General features: G+C 44.5%; 1 protein-coding gene across 1 annotated transcript in view; it reads left to right on the top strand.

Moving 5' to 3' along the window:
* Positions 1 to 14,623, top strand: part of KIF3A (kinesin family member 3A) — a 329,541-nt gene that overhangs the window by 73,659 nt on the left and 241,259 nt on the right. Inside the window, exons 4-5 of the mRNA XM_085643646.1 lie at positions 420 to 504; positions 3,732 to 3,837. Coding sequence (XP_085499772.1) covers positions 420 to 504; positions 3,732 to 3,837 — 191 coding nt within the window. The remainder of the gene's footprint in view (positions 1 to 419; positions 505 to 3,731; positions 3,838 to 14,623) is intronic.

Here is a 14,623-nt window from a genome sequence, read left to right as displayed (position 1 = left end):
AAAGATGACTGGTAAATATTGCGGCGAACAATAGATGTCCATGTATCTGTACAACAGGGGGTGCGCGTTTGCATTTCGCCTGTACTTGACAATCATTTCACATGTGTGCACAATTTGATGTCCTGAAGTGTAGGACCATGTGTCTGCTGCGTATCATTTATGCCCCAATGTCAGTTAAACCTTGGTGGTTGATTATCTTGTGGTGGGTATGCAGTTATTGACCTTATCCTTACATGTGTTCTACAACGGATGCAGTGTTGTAATATATTTGCAGCTCCTTAGTCTAATAAAAATATGAGTGCAATTTGCATGATTGGTTAAACTGATATTCCATTGCTAATGAATAGAGAAAATGACTTGTGGTAGGAAAAGATTTACTTCCTTAGTATGAAAAAGAATCTGGTTTTCTTTTCTTTCAGGTTTTTGGTCAGAGTCTCTTATTTGGAGATTTACAATGAAGAAGTACGGGACTTGCTTGGAAAAGACCAGACTCAGAGGTTAGAGGTAAGAATATTTTTTTTTATTGGGACATTAACCACCAGATAATTGTATTTTGTTCATACTTGTCATCTTATGTATTGTAGGACTGATTTGGGCCAAGTTAGTGATGTGAAAGGGATAGCATTCTTCTTGAGTCCCTAGCAACTTATGCAGGAGCAGTCACTAGAGGAACGGGATTCTCTCTTCCTTGAGTTTAGAGCTACGTGGAGGTCGGTTACTGTTGGTCAGCATTCTACATCACGGTCTACATCGTGGTGTTATGAAGATCTCAGAAGTACTTTGATTTGGGAGAATGGAGTAATTGCCAGATCTGTGTTCCTTGGCCGTGAAGGAATGGGTGCCCCCCTTTGTTTAGTTAACATTTGCTCCGGCCCTTAATTAGTACGCTCCTGCTGTCTCTATCCCATAGAAGTTGTGAGATGATGAGAAAGAAAGTGAGGGACTTGATAGGTGGGTGCCTTACCAGGACCACAATGGTATTTTTTACTCATTACTGTATGCATCAACAAGGTTAAATGTTCCTGGGGATTCCTCTCCCCCTTCTCTTTGCCCTGAGGTCCATCTTGTGCCTACAGTCTTTCTGGATACTTGCCTGTTAAACGATGGGTTGTATAGTGGATCCTCATCGAAACCAGATTTATTACAGCCATATACGTATTGGGGCATTATGAATAGCTTTCTGGGCAGAGTACATCTACCTACTGGGGATTTTTCAAACTGCCCGGTTACAACTGACCAGTTATCATTGTTTGATCAAAGAAGCAGCGAATTAGGAAAGCTGTTAGCAATGTATTATCTTGAGTATGATAAAACCCACTCAACCTAATTCTGGCTTGAGACAGTGAAGTCTTTTGAGCACCAGGATAATGTGGCCAGCTTTCTGTTTTCAGACTGTTTTTGCTACTGAATAAAACACAGCTTTGAGGGGTGCTAATGTTTGTAAAAGTCCAGTCACTGCAGTATTACCAAAGTTAACTTGATAAATCACTAATGATTGCACTACTGAGTTAAAGCCTTTCCTGTTTAGAAATAGTTTTACCTTTTTACGGAGTGAAGTGTGATTTTGGCATGTTCTTTAATGAATGATGAATTTGAGCTCTGATAGAATGTGTTGATCAATTTAAAAACCAACCGCTCTTACCTTGGCGAGAGTTTTGGGGTAAAACCAACAATAATGAGCTTGCTGAGCCATTCTTTCTTGAAGTTAAATTTCTATTGGAAGATAGTAGGATGAATTCAGTCTTTTCTGGGTTGAGACTAAGGGATTTGATAACGCCCTCTTCTGAGGTTTTTGAAGGCAAGTTTTTAATTTATGAAGATGATGAACAAGGAGATTTTTCATATAAATGTAATCTCTCCATAATCTGGTGAATAGATACGGCAGATTGAGTCTCCTGCCTCCTCTATCGAAATTCTCAGGGACTCCATATACAAATTAAGCAATGATGGATGAAACATGGAACCCTGAGGTGTGTCATAAGTGATCTCAGAAGGTTCAGAGCTAAATTTTCCCTTCTAATTAGCTGTTTGCAGTCCATAAATAAACCATACAATGTGTGGGAGTTTGACTTCTCCAAGGGGGGAGTTCATTGCTGCATTCAAGAAAACTGATACCATCTTTGTTTTCTCGGTTTATCCAGGATGTTGTAGTGTCTCTCTGGGGATCTCACAGAGTTGACTGGGTGTAGACTCAGCAGATTTCAGGGGTTTTCCGGATGCAGGGTTTGCTGCTCTTGTACGCATCTCATCCTGGTGGTGGGCAGCAGCTGTTAAACTGCGCCCGCTGGAGCTCACAGAGCAATGACCATCTTCCTTATAGTAAATGTTTCCTTGAGTATGGGAATCAAGAATTTCTTCTCATATTTTTGAGGGTAGAACATTGACAGTTTAAAAGCATACCATATCCTTATGAGACGTTGTAAAAAAAAAAAAAAAACCCTCAAAGGCCATGGTTCAAGTTCCTTGAATTTTTTAATATAAACACAGATTTGTAAATAAAAAAACAAATAAAACAAAAGAAGCGAGCAGCTGAAAATAAAGCCTGAGGGAAAAATAAAATAAAGTTTGGCATATACGCTTTGAATTAAACAAACCTACCGCTAGTCTGTGATGATTGGTCCTGGTGATTGTGCAGGAGGAAAACGCTAATTCAGTGCATTGAAGATATATTGTGTGACCCCAGAAATCAAAATAAATAAATAAAAAAGGTGACAGAGTAAGAAAGTATTCAGAAAGTGAATTATGTTCGAATTGAGCCTGTATTTGCTAGCGCGCTCTAGTAAATTGTAACTATTCGTGATGCTGGTCAAAATTGTTGCAATGTGTACTAGATATTTTATATGTATGTACTGAATGTTTGCACATGGCTACAGTTAGTTTGCTGAATGGCCCTCAGCAATGAATGGTGTCTACTGACTCTTATCCTTGTCTAGTAGCTTACAATTTGTATTGTTGCACCCTACCTCTTGAATGTGTATATTTTATTGACCCCCCACCCCCAGCTGATTGTAGGCATTACAAGACTGCAAATGAAGCCACAAAAGTACAGCACAGGTGCAAAGCCACTGGTTCTATGCAGAGTCTGGAGGCTTTGAGAGCAGAATAATCTATAAAGCACACAGCTTGCTGTTTTAGCAGGACTCTTCTGTTCATTGCTGGTCTGTAATGCTCTGCATTCTGATGATTGCTTCCATTGCACCGTTTTTTTGCGAGGTCTACTGTGGCCATGGCCTTTATGTGGTCAAAGGCAGTGTGCTGAATGGCTGATTTCATCTGTCCCCTCAACACTCATAGTACTGATTCTGAATTGAAAAACCCTCCCAACTATGAAACTCATTGAAGAGAGACCACGAAGAGGCAATGCCTGTATATAGTGAACACGTAGGATTTAAGAACTCCTACATTAGTGGGTAGGAAAACTCCTGAATTTAAACCTTTTAATACCTGTCAGCAGCAGGTGAATGAAACTACAGTTTGTTGCTAATCCCAGTTCCTGTTTTGTCCAGTTTACAAGTCTTTCGTGGCCTCACTCAAAGTAAGATATATTTTTGGGAGGCTTGGGAATATATTAGAAGAGACGGTTGGTATGCTACTAATTTTAATTCCAGGATAGTTATCTGGTGCAACTCTATCCTAGGGGGCTACAGCTTTTTTATTACAAAGTCCAGAAAAATTAATGTATTATCAGCATTTAAAATGAAAAATAATTTTTTTAATTATTTGCATTACAGGTTAAAGAAAGACCTGATGTGGGCGTTTACATCAAGGATCTGTCGGCATACGTTGTAAACAACGCAGATGATATGGACAGGATAATGACGCTTGGCCACAAAAATCGTGAGAATTTTCTTATTGCTACATGATAGGTTTTATTCATGATGAGAAGCCTTTGTTACTTGAGAGGGGTCGTTGTGTTTAAGAAGCTCTTTTGCTTACTCTTTTCTGGACCAGGTTTCTATATGCTTATGAGATATCAGTGAATGTGTCCGTTTTGCTTACTGAACTTTACTTTGTACAGTATTAAATCAGTGGTGTGGACAAACCTGTGTAATGGCACAAGTAGAGTTTGCAGTATATATAATTGGTAGTTATTTGACTGTATGTGGATATTTCTAAAGCACAGTTATCATAATCAAAAAAGTGTCTATGGGCTAGATATAACATTATGCTTACCTTAATCAAAATGAACTTGAAGAATTCTCAAATGCAAGTCGCATGTAGACCTCAGCAAATATACTTTCTTAATCTGCAAATTAACCCATTAAAAATATTAGTTCACATCTATGTGTAACTTCAAGTTCTATACTATAAATGCCTCACAATTCAATAACCCCTGAAAACCAATGTTACAGTTGCTACTCCGCAAAACTGGGTTGCGTACCTCACCATCTCCCTTTCTTAAATTCAGAAAAGATTGCATTCCACAAGGCTCACCACAGAGTTAAAACCAGCATCCAAAATGTTAGCTTAGGATAACTGCGGCCATCCTGGCCGGCAATCACATCCTGCCCATTTCAGTCTACTGAATATCCGAATATCCACAAAGGGGGGAAGACCTCTGGTGGCAATGAAATACTTATTCTAAAAGTTGAAACCTATCAAACATCAAGCCGTAACCTACCAAAAATTAGTTCACTTGATATGATGCGATATACTTTTTTTGGAGTAAAAAAAAAAAAACAACAAAAGTAGGATGCTTGGTTATTATGGCATTTACCATATTAACCGATAACTACTTCACTACGATACACTAAAGTGTCAAATGCTCATTTTAAGGTGACTTTGATAAGTAGCGTGTTTTCTGTGACACTATCACTTTGTCTGAGTCTTATTTAGGCAAGTATTTCCATTGTGTCACACTATATTTTAGTAAAGTTTTGCCTAATATAAACTAAATTCTTTGCATTTCCCCAAATGTTTTATTTTAACTTTGCATATGGGTGCCCTTTCAGAGATCGTCATTTCTTGGCGTTTTATTTTCATAAATGTTATTCCACTTGACTTTGTTTTAAATTGTGTTTATTGAGATTTTACATGCCATCAAACAGTACAAATCTGCAGTTATTTCATACAGTAATGTAGTCATTGAAAGTGAGATTACATGTGCATAACTTTTCTGATTCCGGGTCATTAATACTGACGAGAACTAAAACAGAAACAACTTCCGCCTTACATTTACCTCTGCCGTACATATACATCCTCAATTGCTCACTGTACAGGCTGATATATCTGTAACAGACCTGGGTTGCATGTATCCTGTCCACAATATTACACACCTCAGCATTGTCGTACATAGTAGCCCCGTGTTTCATGGCTAACTCTGTACCTGAACACATACGTGTATCTCTACAGTACTGGTATCTTATCAGTTGTTACCGATCCCGAGCTTCCCTTCCACTTGTGCCCAACCAGGCCGTAAATGGTTCCCATATATCCTTTGGGTGCGACCTGCTAGGAATTGGCTCCCAATAGTGTGACAGTTGGCCTTTACAGTAGGTAGCATCCTTCACCCAGTCTGCTACGATTTGGGGCGCCTGTTATTTCCAATGAATCGCCTCCTGTCGCTTGGCTAGGAGCAACAGTACTGCTATGAGTTTCCTCTTTCCCTTAGGTGTGTCGAGAACATTGCAGAAACCAAAGGAAATGATGAACGGAGTGTTGAACATTGCAAGCACTCACCCCCAGTCAACTGACCTGGGTTTAATCCATCACCATTCTTTAGCCCACTCTGCCACCCCAGTTCAGACATGGCCATATGCAAATCAGTCTGACCCTGTGCCTCATGGGAACAGTCCAGCCCGAACTGCCAAGCCATGTCTTCCCTGGACCGGAAACAAGCTACCTAGAACCGGTTTCTGGCATTTCAGCCATCTTCAGCCAGGCTTGCTTGAATCCAGTGGCAAAGTGAGCAAGGGACTCACGTCTGAGCATAACCTGCCAACTTATGGCAAACAAAGCAAAAACCAAAGGAAATGATGAACGGAGTGTTGAACATTGCAAGCACTCACCCCCAGTCAACTGACCTGGGTTTAATCCATCACCATTCTTTAGCCCACTCTGCCACCCCAGTTCAGACATGGCCATATGCAAATCAGTCTGACCCTGTGCCTCATGGGAACAGTCCAGCCCGAACTGCCAAGCCATGTCTTCCCTGGACCGGAAACAAGCTACCTAGAACCGGTTTCTGGCATTTCAGCCATCTTCAGCCAGGCTTGCTTGAATCCAGTGGCAAAGTGAGCAAGGGACTCACGTCTGAGCATAACCTGCCAACTTATGGCAAACAAAGCAAAAACCAAAGGAAATGATGAACGGAGTGTTGAACATTGCAAGCACTCACCCCCAGTCAACTGACCTGGGTTTAATCCATCACCATTCTTTAGCCCACTCTGCCACCCCAGTTCAGACATGGCCATATGCAAATCAGTCTGACCCTGTGCCTCATGGGAACAGTCCAGCCCGAACTGCCAAGCCATGTCTTCCCTGGACCGGAAACAAGCTACCTAGAACCGGTTTCTGGCATTTCAGCCATCTTCAGCCAGGCTTGCTTGAATCCAGTGGCAAAGTGAGCAAGGGACTCACGTCTGAGCACATAGCCCAGCAGTGCTATCAACAGGGAGCATACCATAGGATAGCTCGTCATTTGTCCAATATGGTTAAAACTGCTAGCCAGAATTGCGCTATCGGTCTGCATTCCCAGGCTAAGTGGATAAAGGTGGCCCTCTGAGAGCCACATCTCCAGCAACGTGTGTCTGGATGGAGATAAATGTTGTAGTTGAGTACAGCAGAATTCCCATTGCTTTTCTGTTATGTTAATGCCTGCGTCCTCCTCCCAGTCTGTTTTGGAATGGGCTATGGTAATAGGAGACTCTCGTTGGGTAATGCTATAAAGGTGTGCAATTAGTTTACGGGCTGATGGTACAGATATAATATTTTCTAGTGCCGATAGTGCAGGGGGGATTTGCGGAAAGTTGTCATATCTGGCCGTACAAGCATGTCTAATGCTGTGGGCGGTGCCACCATGCACATCTGCTGTAGTGTAATGAAAGTGCCATCTGGGTACAGATCTTTGCATTTTAAGAGCTCGTGGGATGCCGCCCTCTGTTTGGTAGCACTATCTAATAATGGTGGAATGAGTGGGTTTCCGCCTTTCGGTATAGATGGTGCAAACAGAACCGTGTAGTGTGCCCTCTTTTCCAGCCCGTGCCACGCCCATCTCAGTGTTTCAACTGTGTCTTATCTCTTGGTGAGGGCGTTTGTATTGTTGATAGTGTGCTGTGTTCAGTGGGAGGGGGGCAACTTTGTCCAGTCCAATCGCCACGTGTGGCTGGTATGGTATGGGATGCTGCCAGTAGTGGAGGAATTGCACTTGTGTGCAGTATGCATACAATTCAAAGTGTGGGGCACCGAGTCCGCTTTGTGTAAAGGGCAACGTTAGGATATTCCAGGAGATACGCGGTTGTTTACCAGCCCATATCAATTCTAATATACTAGATCGTAGTCTTTTAAAAAAGTGTGCGTTTAGGGACATTGGTATATTCACGAAGAGGTACAACAGCTTTGGGAGTATTACCATCTTCGTGATTGCTATACTGCCCGCTAGGGACAATGGCAGATTCCTCCATCTTTGTACCGTTCCCTCCAACCAGTCAATCACCCTTCCATAATTGGCCGACCATATCTCCTGCAGATTTCTACGAATCCATATCCCCAAATATCTGATCATGCCATTAGCCCATTGAATTGGGAATTCTGTATCAAAAGGAATGGTGCCATCTGTCAGTGGCAGTATTGTTGATTTGGTCCAGTTTATCTGGATACCCGTTAGGCCCCCATATCGCACCAACTCCCTCATCTCTGGCGCGAAATTTGTTTCTGGGTTCATTAGATATATCGTCATATCATCTGCATACATTGATATTATTAAAAGTGGTTCCCCCCTCGACCCTGCACCCCTCCGCTTCCTGAAAAAGGTATCAAGTACCATCATCCCCCCCCTCACGGCCCTAATCAACTCCTCCCTCTCGGAGGGCATAGTCCCTCTTAGCTGGAAAGCAGCAGCAGTTAAAGGCCTTTTAAAAAAACCCTCCCTAGACTCACAGGACCTCTCTAACTACAGACCCATCTCCCTTCTCCCAGGAAACAGCAAAATCGCGGAGAAGCTGGTCAACAAGCAATTATCACTCTACCTAGAGAGCAATAACCTATTAGGGACCTCCCAGACAGGGTTTCGCCCAGGTCAGGGCACGGACATCGCCCTCCTGGCAGCAGTGGAGAAGGCCAGAAGCATTCTGGACACGGGAGGATCAGTGGCAGTGATCCTCCTGGACCTCAGTGCGGCCTTCGACACTGTAGACCACCCCACCCTAATCCACCGACTGGGAGAAGTTGGACTGAAAGGTATGGCTTTGAAGTGGATAAAATCCTTTCTATCAGGACGTTCCTTCCAGGTATGGGAAAATGATAGCCACTCACCCTTCATCCCCCTCCGATGTGGAGTACCGCAGGGCTCTTCTTTGAGCCCTACGTTATTCAACGTTTACATGGCCCCACTGGAGAAGAGGGTCAGTTCATTCGGCATATCAGTTATCAACTACGCCGACGACACTCAGTTGGTCGTAACCCTTTCACACCCCCACCAAGCCCCCTCAGACCTTCACGGCTGCCTCTCCGAAGTCCACCGATGGATGAATCTTTCATCATTGAAATTGAACGGGTCCAAGACAGAGATACTGTTGATGGGCCACAAGGGGCCCTCCCTGCCACCTCACCTTTGGCCTAGCGGCCTAGGTAATCCTCCCGCACCCAAGGACGAGGTCAAAAGCCTAGGTGTATGGATCGAGAAGGACATGAGCTTTAAAACTCAGGCAAAAAGGACGGCAGGGACATGCTTTGGCCTACTCAGAGCCTGCAGGAAGATCTTTCCCTTGCTCCCCGAAACCGCAAGGAGGCTCCTCATCCAGGGTCTAATTCTGGCAAGATTGGACTACTGTAACGCCATCTACTTGGGAGCCCCCGAAACCACCCTTAACACCCTGCAGAAAGTCCAAAACGCCGCCGCCCGCCTACTTACGGACACACCGGCAAGATCCTCTGCTAGGCCAGCGCTCAAGTCTCTCCACTGGCTCCCAGTCAGAGAAAGGGTGGTCTTCAAGGCCCTCTGCCTGGCCCATAAAACCCTCAACAATAATGGCCCTCCCCTTCTGAAAGAACTCCTAATTCCCTACAATGCGGAGAGAGATCTCCGTTCTAGTGGAGAAAATCTGATCTCGGTTCCCAGAGTCAAAAAGGCCAGGACCGGTGGCCGTCGTTTTTCGGTCCACACGGCCAAACACTGGAACCGCCTACCACGGAGACTCAGGACAGAACTGAACTACCTCCAGTTCAGAAAAACTCTAAAGACTCTTCTTTTCCCACAAATATAATCCCGTCAGACGGCAGAAACCTTTGGAGATTCAGGTTTAGCGCTGGGATGCTCTCTGAGTTACTACGCGCTTTATAAAACTATTAAATAAATAAATTAAATAAATTATGATGTTAGCAATCCCTTAGAAGTGAACCTGATACTGCGCTGGGTATGATGCTGCCTAAGGCGGGCTGCCAGGGGTTCCAGGGCAATCGGAGCGGCGAGAGCGGGCAGCCTTGCCTCGTTCCTCTCGTTATATTGATTGGGTTTGAGATTTGGCCGTTCACCCTAACTCTCGCCGTGGGAGCATTATATAATACTCGGATTTGGTTCAGAAAAATTGGACTTAGTCCCATGCATGTCAGCAGTGTGAAAAGGAATTTCCACTCAAGGGAATCATACACCTTTGTGGCGTCTAGTAAGGCTGCTATGGCCTGCACGTGAGGAGCCAAATAGTGCAAAAGAGCTAATATGGTGCGCAAATTGTGCACCGTCGATCAGCCTGGTATGAATCCCGATTGGTCAGGGAGTGCTATTATTGGGAGTAGGGGCTGCAGCCTATTCTTCAATAGTTTTGCATAAATCTTGGCGTCCAGGTTTATTAAGGATAATGGGCGGTACAGGTCTGGCTGGGTTGGGTCTTTATCTGGCTTGAGCAGGGTAATTATTGTGGCCTCTCGTAGGGTCTCTGGTAACAGTCCAGTTTCTTGAGCTTCCTGGTAAACCTGCAAAAGTTGTGGTGCAAGAAGAATATCCACATATTCCTTATAAAAGGCTGCAGTCAATCCATCTGCTCCTGGGGCCTTGTCTGCCGGCATGCTATTTATTACTTGTCTTGTATCATCTGCTGTAAAAGGCAGATCCATATATTCTCGTTGCCAGCGGTTAAACCATACTAATGCTATCTTATCCAGGTATTCTGTTATATCGGTCTCCGATGGGTCTGTCTGGGAGGTGTATAGAGTCTTGTAAAATTGTGTCATAGTTCGTAATATTTCTGGTGGTGTGCGTGAAGGCGGTGCATCTTGATTTTGGAGTTCAATGATATATGCCGAGCCCCTTGGCGTGCGTAGGAGGCCGCCTAGTGTTTTCCCTGGCCTGTCTCCCTCCCCAAATCTACGTGCTCGTGTGTATTTATGCATATACTTAGTTTCCCTGTCCGCCTCTTCCTGAAATGCTGTTAGATTGCTTCTAATGTGTGCTAACGTGGTAGGAGAGGGGGTGGTGTAATATTTGCACTCTAGATCTCTCATCTCTCCCTCCAAACGTGCAATAGTGTTACGTATATCTCGAAGCACTCCTGTCTTCAATGCTATGCATTCTCCTCGGGTTACCACTTTAAAGGCCTCCCAGAGGGTCCCCAGAGAGTCCACCGTGCCTTCGTTCATTTCAAAATAGTTTGTGATTTTGTTACGGAGTTCTTCTCTGAATACCTGATCTAATAAAGTGCCTGATGGGAATCTCCAGCTTAAAGGCTTAATAATTGGTTTGGGTATATTTAGTTCGAGTTGTACAGGTGCATGATCCGAGAATGTACGCAGATGGTGTACTACGTTGGCGACCCAAGCATGTAAATCTTTTGTGGTGAGCCAGTAGTCCAGTCTGGACCATGCGTTTCGATGGTGTTATGCAAGTCCCCTCCTGTCAGTCGGTTGTAATGCCCTCCAGGAATCAATTAGCTGTAGTTCATCCCCTAGTGTTTGGATCTCACGCCAGATTTGCTGAAAGAATTCGGGGCAGTCTGAATTAGGACCGTATGTATTAACGATTACTGTTGGGCTATTATATAGTTCTCCTTTTACCAGAACATACCTCCCCTCCTTATCTGTTATTGTTTGGTGTGTCTTCCAATGAAGGCCTTTGCGACTTAATACCGTTACCCCCCGGGAGTAACTTGAGTAGCCGGAGTTGAATATCTCTCCCCACCTGTTGTTTTTAGGTCTCGCCTGACCCAGCGAATGCGCTGGTCTGGCGAGACTTATTGAGAGGGCTCCAAAAAGTGCTACCAGGCCAGCCTAGAGCTACAGTGCATGTGCGCGGGCACGCGCGCTGCGTTTTACCGCAATTACTTTCACTTTCGCGGCCGCAAGGCCGCTTTGATGTTGATCGCGATCACTTTCACTTTCGCGGCCGCAAGGCCGCTTGGCATAGCAAATAGGTCTCGATTTTGGGACCTTATCAGTATTTAGTTACGCAACTGTTGCATGGCTAAACACTTATAAGGTCCCAAAGGCGAGACCTATTGGCTATGCCAATGCTTGTTTAATGTGGCCGCCGAATTGCTTGTCAGGTGTGTCTCTTGTATTAGACAAATATCCACTGCATGCCTGGTGAGGTAGGAGTGCACCAATCTGGTTTTTCTATGGTCATTCAACCCCAGTATGTTCCAGGTGAGGCATTTAAGTGCTGTCATTGTGTTGCTACACATTGTGTAGTACGTTGCATGAGGGTATCAGCCATGCGTCTGGTCTGTTACTTTGCATGTCTGTGGTGTAAGGTATAAACTGTAGTTCTGGCCATCTATTACTGTTGAGCTTTGTGAGTGTGGTGTGTGTGTGTGTGTGTGTGTGTGTGTGTGTGTGTGTGTGTGTGTGTGTGTGTGTGCGATATCCTCCCCCTTGCACATACTGCAAGAGCGGTCAACAGCGGTAACATGTAACTCCCTTCCCCTCCCACACCAACCCCCCAATTAGGTTGTGTTCTCCCCTTCTTCCCCCCCGATAACTTCAACAGATCTCCCGAACCTCGGGAGTTTTTGGGAATCATCCCTAGGGGATGCGTGGGGTCGCCGACAAACACCCCTGCCAGGGTCCACAGGGTGGCCGAGCACTCAATGTAGGACTTGGGGTCTATGTACACATTGGGCTCTGTACCTCATCATTCATGTGACATTGTAACTTACTACCCCAGGTTCCCGGCTCAGCTCATTAATTTGTTTCTGCCTTGGTGAATCCAGAGTTCGTTATCTGTTTCAAAATGTAAATCACGTAACGGCCCACTTATCTGCGTGTTCATGAGACAATGCTGATTGTCTTGTATTCAGTCATTGTCACTGAGGTTGTTCTCTGTGCGATCATCTGTGTCCGAGGTTCGCTGCTTCTGGTCTTACGCCATCTGTTTAGCATATTTCAAAGCTGCCTTTGCATCCGTGAAGAAAGTGGGTCGTCCACGGCCATGAATTATGAGTTTAGCGGGGTAGATCAGGGCGTGTTTGGTACCAAGCTGTTGGAGTATCTTTTTGGCCGGAAGGAATTCCCTGCGGGCAGCCTACACTTGTAATGTAAAGTCTAGATATAATGACACTCCATTGCCCTGATATTGGAGGCAGCCCCGTTCCCTGGCTAGTCGTAAAATCGTGTCCCGATCACGATAGTTTAAAACTCGTGCCAAGATTGGTCGTGCTGGTGCACCTGGCGGAGGTTTAGGGCCCAGAGTACGATGTGTTCTTTCGATTGGAAATATTTTGGAAAGCTCTGACCCAAACAGCTCATTGAACATAGTCTCTAAGTATTTCCCCATATTTTTTTTTTCTTAATATTTTTATTAACATTTTCAGTTACAGCCATTGCTGCAATATCATATGTTTTCATTGTTGCATACAATAAGTTAACGGATATTATCCGGGCCACGAACAGCAAGAATTTTTTCCACATACAGTTTGGGATTTCTTTTGCACCCTCAGCGTTGCCCACAGTTATATGTAATGTATTAGCACCTTCTATTATCACAGTGGCTAGTCGGTATCTTCTGCTAGTGATTCTTCCTGTGGGGGCTCACAAATGTTTCCACGATACACGTTCCACTTTCCCCACACCTGTGTCCATTTTTTGGGGCATCTCCTATGTATGTACACTCATTTTTCAGTTATCATTAATTCATCCATATCTCAACACCACCTACCTACCATTGAGGTCTGTCTGGCTCGCCATAATTGTGCTATATTTCTTTTTGCTAATGCCATACCTAGCTCTACCCAAGTTTGAGCCGCATGATTGAGATCCGTCGGTTCCCAGATGTTGAGTAAACACCTTTTCGGTTCCGGCTTAATCGTTATTCCTGTTACCTGTGAAATTGTGTGCAGGATTGCTTTCCAGTACTTGGCAATTTCTTCGCATTGCCAGATTGTGTGCCAGAATGTGCCTTGTGCTCCACACTGCCGAAGGCAATGTGGTGTATCTGTCTTGTCTAATTTATGCAGCAGTGTTCTTGTATAATACGTGTGGTGTAGAACCTTCAGTTGTATTAGTTTGAATCTTGAGGGGATCGCTACCTCCTTGGGGGACGCCATTGCTTCCTGCCAGTCTACCTCGTCTAGTTCACCCAGGTCAGACTCCCATCTAGTTTTAAGGAGTGCTGTCGAGTCCGGTTGGTTGTTTAAAATTTTCTTATAAGTTAGTGAAATGGCTTTTTTCGTCATATGGTCAGTGAGTAGCCTATCTTCTAGGGGTGACGGCTCCGGTAGTTGTATGCCTTGTGGGATGTGTCGCGAGTGCATGTCTAATCTGCATGTATCTGTAGGCTTCCGTGTTTGCTAGGCCATAGGTATGTTGTAGTTGTGTAAATGGGATGATCTCGCCTTTCTGCCATAGGTCCCCCACCTTTGATATGCCTATGAGGTCCCACTGCCTAAAACCTTTAGTATTGCGTAGCTTGCCTAATTTTTTCGTGTCCCATAGTGGCGTTGCCTGCATCATAACTCCCTCCCACCCCAGTTCTCTTTGCGCCTCGTGCCATATCTTGATTGTGTGTGCTGTTGGCCCTGTTAGTCTTTGTTCTTTTCTTATTATATAATTCCCCCATCATACCGTCCACACCTAAGAGATGTCTGTCCATGCGATAAGCTGGTTCCTTCTTTGTGGCGTGAAGCCATTGATTTATTACTGCCAGTTGGGATGCCCAGTAGTATGTTTTGATATGGGGGAGTGCGATGGCTCCATCGTACCAGCTTTTGACCAGTTTATGCATAGCAATACGGGTTGCCTTACCATCCCATAACAGCTTATTCACTTCGTTGTTAATTGCTATGAAGTATGTCGGGCGGGACCGAAAAAGGCGTAATTTGTAGGATATAAAGGAATCTGGGGAGCGCCATCATTTTAAAGAGGGCTGCCCTGCCTAACAATGTGAGTGGCAGAGATCGCCAGTGGAGGACATCTCGGCAAAAGCACGCCAGGGGTTTCATGAGATTTTCTTCGATAAAGTGTGTGTCTTGATATGTTA

This window comes from Triturus cristatus, chromosome 3_1 (assembly GCF_964204655.1).
Source record: "Triturus cristatus chromosome 3_1, aTriCri1.1, whole genome shotgun sequence".
NCBI lineage: Eukaryota > Metazoa > Chordata > Amphibia > Caudata > Salamandridae > Triturus > Triturus cristatus.
This window is presented reverse-complemented; position numbering and strand designations above follow the sequence as displayed.